A 17,073-nucleotide genomic window follows, 5' to 3' on the forward strand; every position below is an offset into this window, starting at 1 on the left:
ACTCAATCGTTCAATGGAAGATTCTACTTGGGCCGATTCGTTGACATCATCAGCTTCCATGAAATCCATGGAGGGGCAACCCGTTTGCGCCCCATGTCGCAGTACCCTTGCCCCCGTCCCATGCACGCCTTAAATCTGGTCTGTGTAGGTATCCTCTACCTTTCCCCCTCCTGGCTAGAACCCACACCGCTCCAGCAAATGGAAACTCGCCTGGGTGATTGGGTCGCTGGGTAGCCCAGCGACATTTCGGGAAGCATCCAAGTATCCACTACAACCATCGAGCGATTACTTGCAGTTTCCAGACCCTTCAATTGGAAAAGGGCTGCACATAAGGTGATGATCAGAGCTGATGGCGAAGAACACGGCGACGGAAGGGTAGGGCAGGCACGACAGCAACGGCACAGGCAGGGCAACTGGGACGATAAGGATAGTAAGGACGCTAGCAGTACTCTGTACAGAGTACAGATGCAAGGACTTAGTAAGATACCAAAGACTCGAGACGAGTTTTGATAAGCGATAAAAATAAATCCAAAGCAAGGAGTAATTTTACGACCCAAATTCCAGTCATTGCATGTGCCAACAAAACTCGTTTCTTTGTTGCCATGGCAGCCTAATGGAGTTCAGTCAACGAACGAATTTTTTTCCCTCTTCCTTTGTCGCTCTTTCTTTTCATGTACTCCAACATTTGTCCGCCCAACGACAGCCAAGCAACGGGCATTGACTACCCGCCGAAGCGCCAACGACCTTACCTAATGAGGTGCGACCCTGATGGCAGGGATCGGAGGCGCCTTACCATGGCAATCGCTCGTCATACCCCATCCTGCCGGTCCGGGGCGCTGCCACCCGAGCCATCGGCATTTATATGGGCCTTGACACGGCGACGGAAGCGGCGCTATGACGCCCGTTGAAAACGAAAATAAACGGCTATATAATGTCAAAAGACACTGGTACTGTTTAACTTTCGAATCTAATTAAACTGATCGTGATACCGGGATATGAATAGATCAGTAACTAATTGAGAATGCATTTACGAGTGAGTACCACTTGTATTGCCATTACTGATATCTGCTACCTTGGCACCTGATACGTGCTAGAGCAAAAGCGACACTGAGGGATTCAAAATTATTACGGGATCAACAATGACGATGGAAGTAGAAGTCTGGCATCGTTTTATTGACATCAGACAGTATACGCCGTAGGTGATGAGGCCAGAACGAATCTACTCCGATCCGCATCCAAATTAGGCCGCGCCAGACTCGTACAATAAGAATGGAAAATCATAACTTTCATGGTTTACTGTTACTATGCATTCTCCTTAGCCTATTGATATGTCTTCCTCACTTCCTTTAGAAATCTACCATGTGCTATAATGAGTCCCTTTGTGTAACAATACACACCTTCAGGCCAGCTCAACTGCAATGCAGAAGCCGAATGAAAATGGCTCTTATTACATCCACGAACCTATATCAATTGCAGCCGTTGACATCAAGCAAAGCCTTTCTCCCCGGTCATCAAATTCAATACGTAGTAACGGATGGCAGCAAATAATGGCGGCATAAGGGTATCGACAAAGGACATCCGGTATAACCTAGCACTTTCCTTCCATCACTCTAAATACCACACATTCTATTACATACAATACTCAATAAAGTGCAATCTCTAGACTACGCTAAGTTCGACAATACATTGTGCTACTCAAACCCAGATCTTGAAAGCATAGGCTCCTAGTCCACAACACCCTTTTGCATATGGCCAGCAAATAAACCTAACGATTGACACACCTATCACTGCAAGGATGCCATTTACTACTTTGCAGGTGCAGACTTCAAACGGCCGCACTGCCGATGATGTTTACCGGCCCAGCCGGGGTTATCTTTATTCTTTAGTCGACCTGTACCATTTGACACACACACACACACACAAAACGTTTCTGCAGCCAAGTGGATCAAGGGTTTAGAGCCCATCCTCGACTCAACCCCCGCACACTTGTACCTTCCTGTGTTCAGACGAATACAACGGAGTGGATGGCAAGGATGACATATATATGATATATACTACATGATCAGGTGTGGACCACTCTAATATGCAGTCGCTTGGCACCTGCAATTTAGATCGCGCCAGACCAATTTCAAAACATGGCACTACGTTCCAATCATGGTGTTAAGAGTCCTCGTGGACAACATATGGGAAGTTAGGGATTTCCTCGTAGGAGTACTCTGCTGATGGAAACCTCACCAGGTCTTCAATACCGTTAAGATATTCCAGACAGTTCAGTCTGCGTTAGCCAGACGGTATTTAGTATAGCCTGGAAGATAATGACCCGTCTCTTGCAATCCTCGGTTGCCTCTGGCCCCCTTCCTTCCTTATCGCCGATGTTCGTTAGTTCCCCAGAGTCTTCACTTGACACGACTAGAAAGACAAGATACAAGCATGGCCAATGTTCATCCCAAGCGTATAAGAATTTGCCAGAAACAAACTCATTCAACTCATGGTTATGTGCCCTGATCCTCTGTTTATGGCGTCATGAATGTTCACGGGGTGCCCGAACCGGAAACATTAGGCTTTGGCGGGCATTTTATACCATGAGTACTCACTGATATAAATCAAAGACAGTAATACAATGAAGCCAACTAGAACGCCTCCAGGCCAGCCGGCCTACCGAACCATGTCCCTAGCTCGTCGCCATCTTCGTCCTTGTCCGCCGACACAAAAAAGTCGGTCATTCGCGCAGTTTCCCCGTCATCCTCCTCTGGCCACTCTACTTTCAGACTCCCCTTAGCCTCGAGCATGTCCTTGGCAGTACCCCAGCTGAACCGACACTCAGGACCCCACCCGAAAACGGGGTGCATGTTGGACCTCATCCATGATACGCACCTTCCATCCGAGGGGTATCCGGAGCCCCACGCCATGCCCTCATCTGACCCTGTAGAGACCTCACCCGCGCGTGCCTTGTAAAGGACTTCAAGAGCGGCATCTCGAGTGACTTTTGCACATACGGAAGCCGCCGAGACGCAAGGGTACAAGCTGTCTGCCTTCTTCGCGACAGTGATCTTCGTGGCGGGGAAGAAGCGTTGAAGTTTAGCTTGGTAGGCTGCAGGCTGGCCTACAGTGTCGACGTAGATCTCTTGAACGTTGACGCCGCGGGCGAAGACACCTTTGATCAAATCAACAGTAGCGTCCATGGCCTGAGCGTTGAGGTTGTAGTTGGCACCCGGGCGCATCATGCCTGATGAGATATCGCGGGCACTCAGCGCGGAGATGGCGAAGCCGCAAGACTCAGCTAGGTCAGAGCCAGTGGTACAGAGGGCGGTCATGAGCTGGGAGCGAACGGCCGGAGTGAGCACCTTGGAGTCGTCGAAGTGGTGGGTCTCGCGGAGCAGGGGGTCTGAAAGGGGGAGGGGGAGGAAGAAGACGCCGTAGACCATGGGTCCCAGGACAGGGCCGCGGCCGGCTTCATCGACGCCGAGGCAGACTGGGGTGCCAGTTGCTGCTGATGTTTCTGAATCTGTGGGTGCGGTGGAAGTTGCTGGCGATGAGGGTGATGGAAGAAGTGATGGAGGAATAGCGGAGAAGTATGTATAGGAGTCGCCTGCGAGAAGCGCTTGTTCGTTTATTGATGGGGGTATGAAGACATTTGAGACTGGTGTTTCGAGGGCAATGTCCTCGGCCGTTTGAGGGTCTTCCATTGTGAGAGTTCTGTCAGACTCAAGATGGGCTGTGATCTAGATGCGTCTATCGTCGAGGTCTTCGGATGGGATGAAAGCTTTGTGATAGTAGTAGTAGTAGTATTAGAACCAGTTCTCGTATGGGTATCTTTTTATCTCAATTTCTCGCCGACGTAATATAAAAAAATCCTTAACAAGAAAGTCAATGACCAAAAAAGTGTGGACGGAAAGTGAGTTGTTTGCAAAGTGATTCAATTCAAGCCTTGATAATAATCAGTGGCAGGTTTGGCTCTCGACGCGTCTAAATTAATGGGGACGCGTTGGGGCCGTTAATGCGGTGGCGCCAAGTACACACGTCCCCCTGTTAACCCCAATCTGCCCTGGGAGCCGGCCACTGAAAGTCTGCTGGCGCAAGCGCACTCAGCGCGCGTCGCCTTCTTCCCCATCCAGAAAGTTGCGCGCTCAACATCACCATCACCACCACTTTCCCGGGGTAAACAAGGCGCCCGCTCAGCTCATTACGTCGCTCTGCCTGCATCAGAGCGCTCCTGCAATCGTCCCCGGGTTGAGACCTTTTATCGCAATCTTACAGGAATTCTTAACCGAGTCCTTCAACAACTCCACAGTCGCGATGGCGCCGCGACCATCGAATGTACGGCGTCGCGAGACGTCAACAGGCGATTTTCATGAGCTTGGTGTGAAGGGCCGGTAAGCTTCCACACTTCCTTCGTTGACTTTTAGCAATCTCACAAGGCGCAACTCAAGTCAAGAACATATTGGATTAATATTTTTTACAGCAAGACTGGTATTGAACTGCCCGACACAGGCGTACGCGACGAACATGGCATGCAGCCTATTGATGGCCTGTTCTCCTCGCCCGAGAAGGACCGTGGGTCTTCCGATGACGATGACGTGACACGAGGCGAGCAGGACATGGAGCTGGATTCGGGTGAGTTGGACTCTTGGCAATACCGAGTATCGTGTGTTCTCTGACGAGCCTTCCGTGACAGAGTCGGGTCCGGGCCCTCTCTCTATTATGAAAAATCACCCGCGACTTGTTCCTCGAGGAACATCACCGCGCAAGACGAACCTCGGATCGCCTGCAATGCGGCACCCCAGCTTCGGTCCTTCATCATCCCCAACTCGACAATCGCCTTACCGAGGGCTGCCTCCCCAATCGCTTCCTCATCCAGCACGCGGAAGCTCAGTTTCTCGCCGGCTTGACTATGGTGCTTCAGATAGGAGCAGCGCTGGACTCAATGGCAGGCATACGAACGGACTGAACGGCCGCGCGCTCTCTACGGAGGACGAGGAAGACGAGGAAGCCATTTCGCAGGCACAGAACGGATCGCCTATCGAGGACGGCGTCGACGAATCAATGCAGATGGTCGGCATAGATGCCGCCGATGAACCCGACCCACAGTCCGAGTTGGAATTGCCGGAGGCGGAACGTAACGATGCGGAAGAATCGGAACCGGAGGCACCCAAGGAGCCTCCTGCCAAGCGCAGAGGTCGACCGGCCAAGGCGAAAGCGCCTGTTCCGGACAGGGCAGAGGAAGAAACCGCGGAAGGTTCCGGTAACGAGTCGCAACAAGAGCAAGCGCCGGCCAAGAGAAGAGGACGACCCCCCAAGAGCAAGGGTAAAGGCAAGGTGGATGAACCGGAGGACGAGCCCGAGCCCGAGGTCAGCGCCCCCAAACGCAGACGTTCACGGAACTCCAATGAAGGCGATGCGGAGGACGACGAAGAGGACGACCGCACGACCAAACGGCAACGTACTGAACCCAAGAAAACAACTGGAAAGCGCGGACGGCCCAAGGCTGTTCCTCGGGATGAAGAGGGGGAGTCGTCTACTAAACAAACCGCTAAAGTCGATTCAAAACCCAAAGTTGCCCCCAGGGGCAGGCCTGGTCGTAAGCCGCAAGCGAACGTTGGCGACGATTCGATCTTGGGCGTGGTGCAAAAGGGACCGCCCATGCCCAAGGCGCGCGGCTTGGTGTCACAAAAGAAGCAGCAGGATCCCCATACGATAACGCAGACGAGATCTGGTCGTCAGTCATACAAGCCGTTGGCATTCTGGAAAAACGAACACGTCACATACGACGAAGAGGAGGCCTTTCAGGACGGCAAGAAGGGTAGCAGGTTTCTGCTGCCAAGCGTCAAAGAGGTCGTCCGCGTCGAGGAAGAGGAGCGAGAAGTGCGGAAGAACAAATCAAAAGGTCGCAAGGCCGGCAAAGGCAGACGACGACAAGTCGAGTCTGACGACGAGGAGGAGCCACCGGAACCTTGGGAGCAGGAACCTGGCAGCATTGAGGGCGAGATTGTCGTATGGCAACCGGAACACGAGTTCAACCCGCCCGCTATCAACGAGCAGGTCGAGATCGACGAGGACCGCATTGCCGTATCGGCGAGCGCTATCCAGACGCGCGATATTCGCGATGCGACATTCCGCTTTGCAAAGACACTCAGCTTGCCCTTTTTCGGTTCAGGTGTCGTCGACCTCCCGCCCGGCGCAGAAAAGCGTCCCAAGAACTCGCGCAAGATGCAGATGGTTTTCTTCGTCTTCCAGGGCAAAGTCCTGGTCACTGTTCACGAGACGCAGTTCAGAATTGGCGCAGGTGGAATGTGGTTTGTGCCAAGAGGTAAGCTCTAATTTCTGTACTGTTCCGTTTGCATGGTTCCCGCGAGATGCTGGGCGGCATCCTTGCTCGGCCTCATCCAACACCATAACCGGGGTCTTGCGCCTGCCAAGCTTCTGCTCTCCTGTGGAAAATACTGCCTGCTCTGGCGTAGACTATCTATGCTGTTGATGAAGATATTCAAGAACGTCTCGCTGACTTTCGAAACAGGCAACTACTACAGCATTCACAACGACTACGAGAACCCGGCACGCATCTTCTTCGCCCAAGGCTGCGAGATCAGCAGCGCCATGGCGCAAGGGGGGACGCCTGGGCTTTCTCAGGACACGACTATCATGGGTTAAGTCTCCGCTGCTCAGTTGGTGGCGGACCGAGTTAGCCCTTGCTTCTCCAACTATCTTTCCAGCGGCGTGTCTTGCAATATATCATATATTCCTTTTAGTGGTGCTCTTCAGTTGGGCACAATACCCTTCAGTGGATCCCTTGGATTTGGTTACTGGTGATTTTCTTAAGCCCGAGTGGCTGGTTAAGGGTGGGGGGCCAAGGGTGGGAAAGCTGCCCCCTGTGTTGAACGTGGCATGTTGCGATATGAGCGTGTTGGGACTTTTAACGAGGAGAAGCGGCTGGTTCTTTTTTCTTCTTGCACGACGCGAGGACGCAGGCAGATTTAATCATACAATCCAATATGCGCTTCCACATGCAAAGAAACGCTGCCCTTGCGTGAGGCACTATGCTACGTGTCAGAGAACGCCCTTCCCGATGCCGCCAGAGAAGCTGTGTCAGGGGTGTGTTGTCTAGAGCAATTAGATTCCTGCGTCTTTTTTGTTTTCTTTTTAGAAAGTTTTATTTTTTCATCTTTATTTTTGGAAAAAAAAAGGGGCGAATTTTCATGGCGCAGGGTTATGAATTTAGGGGCAAGCACAAATACCGTAGCATAAGTTACAGCAGCAGCAGCAGTACTCGGCCAGCATAGGAGTCGGTGGATGTGTAACAATGGGCCGTACATTGCGTTGGTGATGAGTGATCGGTGGGACGTCTAGGTCACATGAATAATACATAGGCATCACTCTGGAGATTCAGGCACTGTGACGAGTGTAACATATCTTATAAACATTATATCCTTTCCATCCTTAATTGTACCCCCCGAGTTGCGTTGGGGCGCCTGGACCGTGGCAGCATCATTTCAGCGCTTCTCATGATAAAACGACAAATCTAGATATCATCAATATCATCCTCCGCGCCCTTCTTCTTGCCCCGACTGTCCAGCGTGTCCATGCTGATGGAGTCGCTGTCTCGGGCTGGCATAGCCAGTGCCTGCCGCGCCGTGTCTGAGTTCTCAATGAATTCTCGCAGCTTCTGCTTGCCAATCTCGACGCCCTGGTTAGCGGCTGCGTTGGCCATCTGGTACATGGGACCGAGCATGTTGAGCGTGTAGGCGACGTAAGTGCCTCCGGCCAGCAGGATGAGGAAGATGAACAGGAACGGGTTACGCAGGACTGTTCGTCGTTAGCATAGATCCATGTTTCGCGACGTTGAAATACTCACCAGCAACGATCTCGTTCCATCCCAGGGCCACCAGCAGTGCGTAAAAGTACAAAGGTACTTGGGCTACGCCACCGATGGCGCTGCGCTTGGCCTCAACGTATACACCGTCGGCGGTCTTCTTGAACCGAATAACGAGGTCTTGGCGCTTGCCCTCGCTTAGAACAGTCATCTCTTCTTCGAGACTCTTGCCATCCTCTTCGTCGACGCCGCCAATTGGAGTCAGATCCTCCTCGTCGCTCGCCTCAACACCGCGCGGCTGGTTACCAATCCAAGCAGGCAGGTCGGGAGGACCGTAGGACTCCGCGAGCTTAAATTTCGACAAAATAGGGATAAGAGTCAACGTCGACTCCCGTGCCTTGGTGTAGATGCCCTCGATGTCGTCGGTGGGTCTCCATATCCTCGGAACCCCGGCCTCGTCGTATCTGAACTTGTCCTCGAAGTTTTCTCTCAGCTTCAGCAAAATGTTGCCCTCCATCACCTCCTCCTCAATCTTCTCGCGCAGGGCCACCCAGCTCTTACGCCTGAGTCTCCAGAGGCCGACCTCAACCTCATCTTGAGTAGCCTCGAAACTCTTAGCACGGTCGGTGAATCTGCCTTGCGCATCCTTGACAATGTCAACGAAGACATTCCAGATACGGTCCCAGAGATCCTTCTCCGCAGGCTTCTCGCCCGACTCAGGGGCACCGGACCCAGCCCTACCAGAGCCGAGCTTGTTAAACTCAAGGCCGATAGCATCGCCTAAACGGGACTTGACCCATCGCTCCACCCTCGTGGCCAACCGGCGCATTTCTTCCTTGCGCAGCTTTCCGCTCACGTCATCAAGCTCTTGCTCAAAAAGTCCATATTGGGACTTGAAATTGGACCAAGCAATACCCGGGATAGCGAGACTCTCGGCCTCGGTTTGGAAGAACTTCAGCGTCTTCTTCTTCTCCTCGGCAACAATCTCGGCAAACTCATATGTTGCGCCGGCCTTCTGGCCAGCCTTGACAGCACCAGATACTGCATCGCTGAACGAAGCAATGCCAGACTTGTGGGCGGCAGAAAGCTGCGCGTTGTAAAGCGTCTTGAGTCGGCCATCGATCTTGCTCTCCAGGTCCTGTCGCTTGCGCGTATAAACGCCCTTGTGATATCTGCTAGCTTGGACCTCGAATGCCTTCAAGCACCTGTCGCGGGATTCACGTCCCGTGACACCCAGCTCAGACAACACTGCAGGCTTGCCGGCTCTAGCAGATTCGGCCTGCTTCTCTTCTAGGGGCACAATGGCGTTGTCGAATCCGATCAAAACCTCGCGCGAAATCTCGTCGCAACGGAATTGAGCGAGCAACTCCTGCTGAGTCGGCAGATCCAGATCCTTATTGTTGACAATCTGGTCCCAAATGCCTTCGGCGTAGATCGAGAAACCGTCGGCGGGGATACGTCGGTGGTACTCGGGCAAGAACACACCGCCCTCGAACTCCTGAGTGGTGGCTCCACCCGGTGTGCGGTGCCCCGCAGTGAACCTCTTCCCCAGGTTCTGAATCTCGGTCGTGAACTTATCGGCCTGTAGGATCTTGTGGGGGAGCGCGGCAAAAGCGAAGTCGAAGTAGTCCTCGATGCGCGAGTTTTCGAGTCCTTGCGGCTTCGAGATGGAGGTCCAAATCTTAGTCAGGTCCTGGATCAGGGTGTTGCGCAAGTTCGCAAGCGGCGTTGTGCCGAGGTGATCTCGGATGACGAAGAACAACAGGGATCTCAGGCTCGACCTATGTGACATGTCAGCAAGTGCTGGTCCGCCAGATCGCAGACGACTTACTGCTTGTCCTTGAGGAAGAGCTGCAGGTTGACCTCGAAGACGGTCTTGAGCAGCCCCATGTTTGCACCATTGTACAGGCCGACCTGCGTTTCCCAAAGGTTGACAATGAGAACTTCACTGGTAGCCAGAGCGAAGAGAGCGCTCTTCCTCTCAAAGTCCTGATCTTCACCGCGCTCGCGGCCGTCGGTACCCTCAACATCCATGACCATGATATTCTGGGCCATCCCAGACTCCTTTTTGTTTTTGGACATCCATATTCCCTTAGTCGTCTGTTGTCGCATCGTCTCGGACATGACGGAGAAGTCGGTACCGAAAAGGTTGTTTAGCAGCGTCGACTTGCCGGTGGACTGGGAGCCGAAGACCGATATGAGGTGGTAGTTGAACCCCGCCTCAGCGACGTGCGCTTTCTGCATGTATGTTGCGACATTGGTACTGCGAGTAAGCATGTTAGCATTCGGCCATCATCAAATTCTGGTGGCGAAGAATCTGGGTCGTACTTGAAGTCCTTCTGATCGTCAATGACCTGGATGCCATGCTCGTAGTTCTGAGCGTCCAGCTCGTCGCCGACAGCAGCAAAGTGGCCGTTCATGGTTGCAACGACGGAAGAAGCAAAAATTCTGGAGACGAGAGTCGTGTGTTTTATTTGGACATTGTCGTTCCCAAGAAAACAAAAGCCAACGTCGTAGATGCAATGTAGCAACAGGGGCGAAGTACTATCGGGATTGACAACGGGACGGGAAGTGACCAGATTAACCCTTGTGATCAAATTCCCCTGTCATGGGCCGTTAATCTTGCTTTCCCACCTGGCGAGGAGTGCAATTGCGCCGGACAAATGGTTGGTCCGTGCTGCTTTGCCTCAACGACTGGTTAAAATAGGCACTGTACCGGGCAACTCCCCTGGCATGTGAATCCTGGCTCCCTTCATAATCCCTTGGAGACACATCGGACGGCATGACGACACCATGGGCATTCTCATGGAGTTTCAAATGACAAGGACCATATGGGTGGAATTTCGTTCCAGGGGCTCACAAAGGGCACGATTCGGTCAATTTCATGCACGTGTACTGGTCCCTTGAACTGACAGCTGTCATGCTGGGTTGCCACTAGCGAAGATGCACTAAGTTCCCATAGGCGCAGGCCGGCATAGTTGTCAAATCGCCCCAACTGAACAAATGCAGATTTATTGACATCGTGTCACTGGCTCATTAGGGCCAATCAACCGTACTTGGAAATTAGCTTCTTCATGATACCCATTGCACCGCTGCGGTATCCCCCACCAAATATCGCGTAATGGTTGAGATGATGATATCTGCGACTCGTTAGAGGGGCAGTCACCATGGCAACGCCGGGGGTGAGTGGACTTACAACTCATAGAGCGCTACACGGTCCTCCCATTCCTCCTTTGGCTCCGCCTTTGGGACAAGCTTGTTGTACTCGTTCCAGAAACTGCTGCCGAACCCGCCAAACATATTCATGATGCCTAGCTCGTACTCCGAATGCCCGTACACGGCCGAAGAGTCGTAAACGACCGCCTCGACGCCACCCTTACCGGCGATCTGACCGCGACTGTGGTTCCCGCTCCAGAGGTCTCCGTGGACCACCACCGGCTTGATGCCCTTCACATGTTCATCGCCAATCAGGCGCGGGACAACCCTGCTCGCGACCGTCTCCACGGCTTTCGATAGCTCCGCATCCGAGCCGTTGTTCTTGTTGCCGGCCCGCAGGACGCTGCGCAACCTGTTGTCAGCATAAAAGTCCGCCCAGGACTCCTTCCACGAGTTGTCTTGCGGTGTCGAACCGCAGCATGTCGACACAGGAAACCCGTACATGGGCTTGTCGAAGCCTTCTGGGATGGGCGCCGGGGTCGTATGCAGCTTGGCGAGCTTCGCTGCCAAGGACAGTCCGGAGCCGCCTGAGGCCGACGATCCCAAGTCCAGAAAATCAGTGACCATGAAGTACTTCCCAGGCGACGACTTATACTCTCCATGGGCATATGACTTGGGGCAAAAATTCGGGACGGAGTTGTGAATTGCATTTAACGATTCGTGTTCACCTGCGGATCGTTAGTACTTATGCTCGCCTATACAATGCATACTTGAGCCTGGAAATGCCTGTTCGGGAACAAGCATTTCCATATTTCGAACCTGACTGACCTTTGAACATGACCTCCGCATCTTTACCCGAGCCGGTCTTTACGAAAAAGTTGGTGGGCTGGCCATCAACGACAGATGTGAGTTTGAACGATGACGCAAAGCCAGAGGCGCCATGCGACGCGATTTTGGTCTGCTCAGCATTAAGGCGAAGAGCCTCAATGATTGCCGGGTCCACGCTCTTTGTCATTGTTTTATAAAATCGACTGGTACTATAAAGTCTGAGTTGCGGAGGTGGATGTTGATATCATCAGATGCTGTAGAGCTCAGTAACATGCCAGCCCATCCGAGCTGGATCACTGTATGAGCTTCAAGTGACGTAAAACGGTAACGGCCTCCACATTGAGCGGGTTGCATGCACACCAGCCCCACCATGCCCCAGACAATATTACCAACGTGTCCTCAATCCATCGAGTTATGAGCCTCCCTGCAAGCCATTTTGTCAACCTTCCACAGGCCACTTGGATCGATAGCTCAGTGGTAGAGCGAGAGATTGCAGTTCTCACCGCAATTATCTCTAGGCCCCGCGTTCGAATCGCGGTCGGTCCTTGACTTTTGCCCTCTTCTGTCATTGCATTCTTTTTTATTCGGGCGCAAAGCCAGACCGTTAACAGTGTACCGGTTTCTACCCCAATATCCCTTAATCTCGTTGGTACAGCCATATCGAGTGAGCTATTGCGTGCTTCGAATTCGTTATTCCCTGTCACCTGGTTCCGCCCCGGCGTGCAGGTGGGGTCGCGTTGCCGACCTACACCTGTGACGCGGCGCCGTGATGGGGCCGATAGAGTGCTCCGCTCATGGCATGTGCAATGATCACCTGGACTCCTCGCGTGAGTCGGCACAAACCGTTTTGCGATATGCTTCAATTCAGATTCCATGCTAGCCCCGGTATAATGCACGCCGGGTTGTATCATCAAGCAACAAGACCATGCGTCCTGTTCGTTCCTTCGTATGGGACAGTAAATAGCTCCCGCAATGCACATACACCGAGGCCCGCCCTCATCCTCGCCCAGAGGCTTCTTCTCGAAGCTTCACATCGTCCAAGTCACCATTCCTGCCAACAACCACCTGCCCAATGCAAGCTTGTTTTGGCTGATTTCCCATCCCGCCTGACTGGCTGACAAGCAGGAGCCAAACCCCGGCCTAGGCCTGTCCATACCCCAACTTCCCCCAACCGTCCCAAGCCCGAGCTAGACCAGCACGCCAGCCACACTAAAAGCTACCCCTCCTATCGCTTCCCCAGGATTAGGATCGCACCAACCCAACGGGACAGTTCCCCCGCTTAGGCGCCCGCCGGCGCGTCCCAAATTGTCCAACAACTGCGACCCAAGGACCCCTTATCTGCATCTCAAACCCTAAATATGGTCGTCGACTGCCTGCGCCCAGAGACTCTTACCCAGAGTCAGCTCCTTGGCGTCCGGGGCAGGATTGAGGGGTTATCCAACCTGCCTGAAATGAAGGGCCGCGTCCAACAGAAAGAATTAGGAAAGAGCGGTCCAGACGCCCGAACGCCAAGACTTCCGGTGGTAACGTGGTTCAGATCTAGTCAGCTCGCCGCGTTTCCCCTCCCTCCCCTAGACGATTTCCTTCCCTCGAACCAGGCGGTGAATGTTTGTGAGCGAGATTCTGTCTGAGCTGGTCCTGCTTTCCTGGGAGTATACGCTGAGGTTCGTGGTCGATGATGTCTCTTCTCGTCGGAGGGGTGTCAGATCTGTTTCTGCTTCTTGTCGTATGGTTGAGATTCGGGTCTCTTTTCTTGATGTGGCTTGCAGCGGCGCGTCGGTCGATGCTGAGATCTGCGGCGCGGTCGTCTTCCAGTGCTCGCCGTTGCCATTCCAGCAGGCGGAGCATGGGCATTGAGGGGTACGGTTGATGGCTGGCGGCGGGGTGCAGTGACGCTTCCACCAGCTGAGAGGCTTCTGTTCGGAAGGCATTGCGACGGTAGTGGTGCGGTAGCGACGAGAGAAAATCCAAGCAAAAGTAAGGGATCAAGGGACCAAATGACCAAGTCAAGGATCTGGGGGTGGGTGTGTGGGTGGACGGGTACAGGTAGAGATCGACTGGACTGGCAAAGATCGAACAATGACCCCTTAAATGCAAAGCGTGAGGGCTTCGGCGCGAAGGCAAGAAACAGACTGGAGATGGAGACAAACCGGAGGGGAGGAGACTTCTCGGAATGGGGGGCCGGCGAGGTTATATACCCACGATGACAATCCCCGAGGCCATGGCGGCCGAGCCAGATCAAGGAGACGGCTTGTGGAACCCTGATGTACCCATGGTTGCATGTCCAGCTGAGTGGACGGCTTGCACTTGCAAAGCTCGACACCCAACTGCGTGTGTACTTGTTCAGTACGAGATCCTGGCCGGGCGCTTGCCTAGCATGGCTGGCTGCCGCCGTTGGCGCATGTCCGAATGCGCTGATGAATGTGTCCCGTCTCTTGGCGACATGTTCAGGTCAGTGTTGCTGCTCGGCCTGTCCTCGAAGGCTCACTTGAGCCCTTGAGGCCTGGCACATTCGAAGAACCGGCGTGGGGAGAAAACCAGAGAGAAAAACTAGCTGGTACATGTTAGTTGCAGGATTCGAGGTCGAGGGTCCCAAATAAGACAAGGTCGGTACGTACTGGTTTAGTCACCCTCGCCAATCGCCTCACGTTGAAGTTGTCTCGGGACTGGTTCGGAGAGCTCGCAATGTTGGAGCCCGCTTTTCTTCACTTTCCTACGCCCAACATACGATGTGGAGCCTCAGTCATCATGGAAACAACTTTTTCCCATTGAGAATTTGATAATTCCCGAGCTTGCCCTGGTCGCGATTGTTTCGCTGGCTTCGTTGTTGCAAAATTGTCATTGCGGATGCTACGTCGTTGTCATCGTTGTTGCGGCTCGGGGTTGGGCACGGATCATTGGGACGATCAAAGACTGGAACCAGGCAGTAACTTACGACCTTCTGAGGTCGTCTTTGTCTGGCTAAAAGAGAATTTGCAGACGTTCCGCGTCTCGACGTACCGGAAAGTATCTCGCGGACGAGAAAAGCCCGGAAATAAGTGGCGAGAAGAAATGACGAGTTTCTATCGAGACCTAAACATCCCGAGCAATCGCAGTCGCGTCGTGGACCCTGGCAGATGAGGACAAGCGTCGGGATGTGTCCGCCGGGAGGGCTTCGCTAGCATGCAAGCTAGAAAATACAAGAACGGGAGAGATGCAGGGGAACGCTATTCCCGTGGCCAGGGTAATGAAAGGGGACGGGGCCTGGAATCCCTTTTCTACGAATGGCCACGGACAAGGAACGGCATGCTCTTGAGCCTCACGGTGGATACTCCGTTCTGGACGCCCTTCATCCGAGAATTGCAATAGCCGAAGGGTCTCCATATTGGGCCGACAGATGCTGTGTGTGGAGGATCTCGGGGATGGGGTCCTGGGATGCGGAGTGGAATGGCCTGATCACTACATCCGCCGTCGCAACAGAGCGGCTTGGTGATATAGGCGCTGTAGAGACGCTGCTTCTTGCAAATTTACCTTTCTTTAATTCTTATTTCCTTTCTCTTTCTTTGCTTTCCTCGGAAATGCTCAACTTTGACGCGATCGCTGTCGCAATACAAAGCAACAAGTGTTGTCAAAACAGACGTTGGCGGCGTGTAAGACCAGGGGCAGGGGTTGTTCTGCCAATTCAAAGCCGTGGCAAGGAAAGCCTGTGCAGTGCACCTTTCATCCCAACGATCAGCTGCAGTGCCGCTGAGCCCGAAACTCATGTTCCTATATCCATTCTCATATGTGCCTTACCGACATCTGAGGCAACTAAAGTAAAGACGATCGGTGAGTTTGTCTTCCCCTTGGACACTGCCTGAATGCCACTGATTAGTCCAGTCAGCTGAAAACATTGGAACGTCTCTATTGTGCTCAGCTAGTGGCTTTGGATACTACTGTTCCGCATATTGTGCGTCTTTGGATATGGATCGTCAGAAGTGTTGCCTTGGCTTGGGGTTCTCGGCCACCTTGGCTTAAGATGGACTCACATCCGCACTGATGCCAGTCGACGAGCAGGCCGATACGGACCAGCATTCCAGATGAAGTCCCCATCCACCAAGAACGCTCCTTCAGTCCCGATGAATTGTTCACGACGGTCGTCCTGTTGGCTGGGACAGCCCATTTGGCATAATTATGGTCTGCAATGCGTGTGCGATGCTTCGATAACACTACCCAAAAACCCCTTCCGACGACTGTCCGACGACTCAGAAACATCAGACGCGAGTTATGGCGAGTCTTATCATGCCCACCAGCTCTCTTGTTATACCGAAAATCCAACGAGACAGGACACCGATGAGATCACCGCACCCACCGCAGTATCCGAAGGCGATACAAGACCGGGTCAGAAATGCCGGAATATTACACCGGCAAGATTGATTATCAGCACGCTGCCAGTGATAAGTAAAATGGGAGAAGCTGCGAAATTGAGTGCTTCGAGAGAGTTGGATCATATCCGCGCGGAGATCAAGACCTGGTGGCTTTCCAGCAGAAGCCTTCGGCGCCGCCTGCTGAGACTGGCAACATGCCTCATCACACTCTTGCTAATTGCAGCCCTGCTTCGGTGTTTGACGGCGGAGACACCACACGTCTATGTGCTGGTGCATGCGTGCCAGTATCGGTCGGTATATCGCAGCCAGTAGCTCGAATTCGACTGGATTGTCCACCAAATTCGCTCCTAATACCCATCTTGAATATGGTGCCGATCACGACGCACAATATCGACATAAGCAGTGCTTTAACCTACGACATAACCTGCCCAAATCAAAGAATAAAAAGACCGAAAAAAGGGGTCCATACCACCGTCAATAATTTCCAGTCTAAATGGTTAGTCCTGTGCCACACATATGAGCCGACGAAGGCAGTAACATCTTGCTAACGTAGCAGCAGTTGAGCGAACACTTGGCAGATCGTTGCGTCAATACAATTCGATCTCGGTTTACGATTTTACCCGAAGTCGATCGGGTTTGAGCGAAAGTATCACGACTAGCTCAGTTTCTGCCAACGGATTCAACACCTGTCTCAGTCAATGTGGTGCGTCGAAGAATCTAAACTAGGGAGGATGGTCCTCAAGAGCAGGCTGGATGGAGTCAAGGTGTGGAAGTCAATCATATGTAAGTCGCTTTACAAAGCTCAATTGATTCCCGTTCTTCCGGCATTAGATGGCAGCTGGTGTATCATGCAGATCCCAGCAATGTCTGAAATGTGAGGTGAAGAATTTCGCGCCACATGATCAGCCTGCAGATGCATCTCCTGCAGACACGTGG

General features: G+C 52.9%; 5 protein-coding genes across 5 annotated transcripts; 1 reads left to right on the plus strand and 4 right to left on the minus strand.

The window, feature by feature from the left end:
- Positions 1–2,630: 2,630 nt before the first annotated feature.
- On the minus strand, positions 2,631–3,686 carry EsH8_II_000108 (ribonuclease H2 catalytic subunit RNH201; the record flags this gene model as incomplete). Its single annotated transcript, XM_083263406.1, has 1 exon — positions 2,631–3,686. One exon carries the CDS (start codon positions 3,684–3,686, stop codon positions 2,631–2,633), a length of 1,056 nt encoding a protein of 351 aa, XP_083120728.1.
- Positions 3,687–4,296: 610 nt separating this feature from the next.
- EsH8_II_000109 (kinetochore CENP-C fungal-like protein) lies at positions 4,297–6,648 on the plus strand (the record flags this gene model as incomplete). The annotated part of the gene is made up of 4 exons (XM_083263407.1): positions 4,297–4,373; positions 4,463–4,614; positions 4,676–6,307; positions 6,515–6,648. 4 exons carry the CDS (start codon positions 4,297–4,299, stop codon positions 6,646–6,648), a joined length of 1,995 nt encoding a protein of 664 aa, XP_083120729.1.
- Positions 6,649–7,516: 868 nt separating this feature from the next.
- On the minus strand, positions 7,517–10,227 carry EsH8_II_000110 (dynamin-like GTPase SEY1; the record flags this gene model as incomplete). The annotated part of the gene is made up of 4 exons (XM_083263408.1): positions 7,517–7,800; positions 7,850–9,588; positions 9,639–10,070; positions 10,136–10,227. 4 exons carry the CDS (start codon positions 10,225–10,227, stop codon positions 7,517–7,519), a joined length of 2,547 nt encoding a protein of 848 aa, XP_083120730.1.
- Positions 10,228–10,853: 626 nt separating this feature from the next.
- On the minus strand, positions 10,854–11,978 carry EsH8_II_000111 (Fructosamine/Ketosamine-3-kinase; the record flags this gene model as incomplete). The annotated part of the gene is made up of 3 exons (XM_083263409.1): positions 10,854–10,947; positions 11,004–11,691; positions 11,792–11,978. 3 exons carry the CDS (start codon positions 11,976–11,978, stop codon positions 10,854–10,856), a joined length of 969 nt encoding a protein of 322 aa, XP_083120731.1.
- Positions 11,979–13,362: 1,384 nt separating this feature from the next.
- EsH8_II_000112 (uncharacterized protein) lies at positions 13,363–13,722 on the minus strand (the record flags this gene model as incomplete). The annotated part of the gene is made up of 1 exon (XM_083263410.1): positions 13,363–13,722. One exon carries the CDS (start codon positions 13,720–13,722, stop codon positions 13,363–13,365), a length of 360 nt encoding a protein of 119 aa, XP_083120732.1.
- Between the last annotated feature and the right edge of the window lie 3,351 nt (positions 13,723–17,073).

Source organism: Colletotrichum jinshuiense, chromosome 2 (assembly GCF_051148585.1).
Source record: "Colletotrichum jinshuiense chromosome 2, complete sequence".
In the NCBI taxonomy this organism is placed as follows: Eukaryota; Fungi; Ascomycota; class Sordariomycetes; order Glomerellales; family Glomerellaceae; genus Colletotrichum; species Colletotrichum jinshuiense.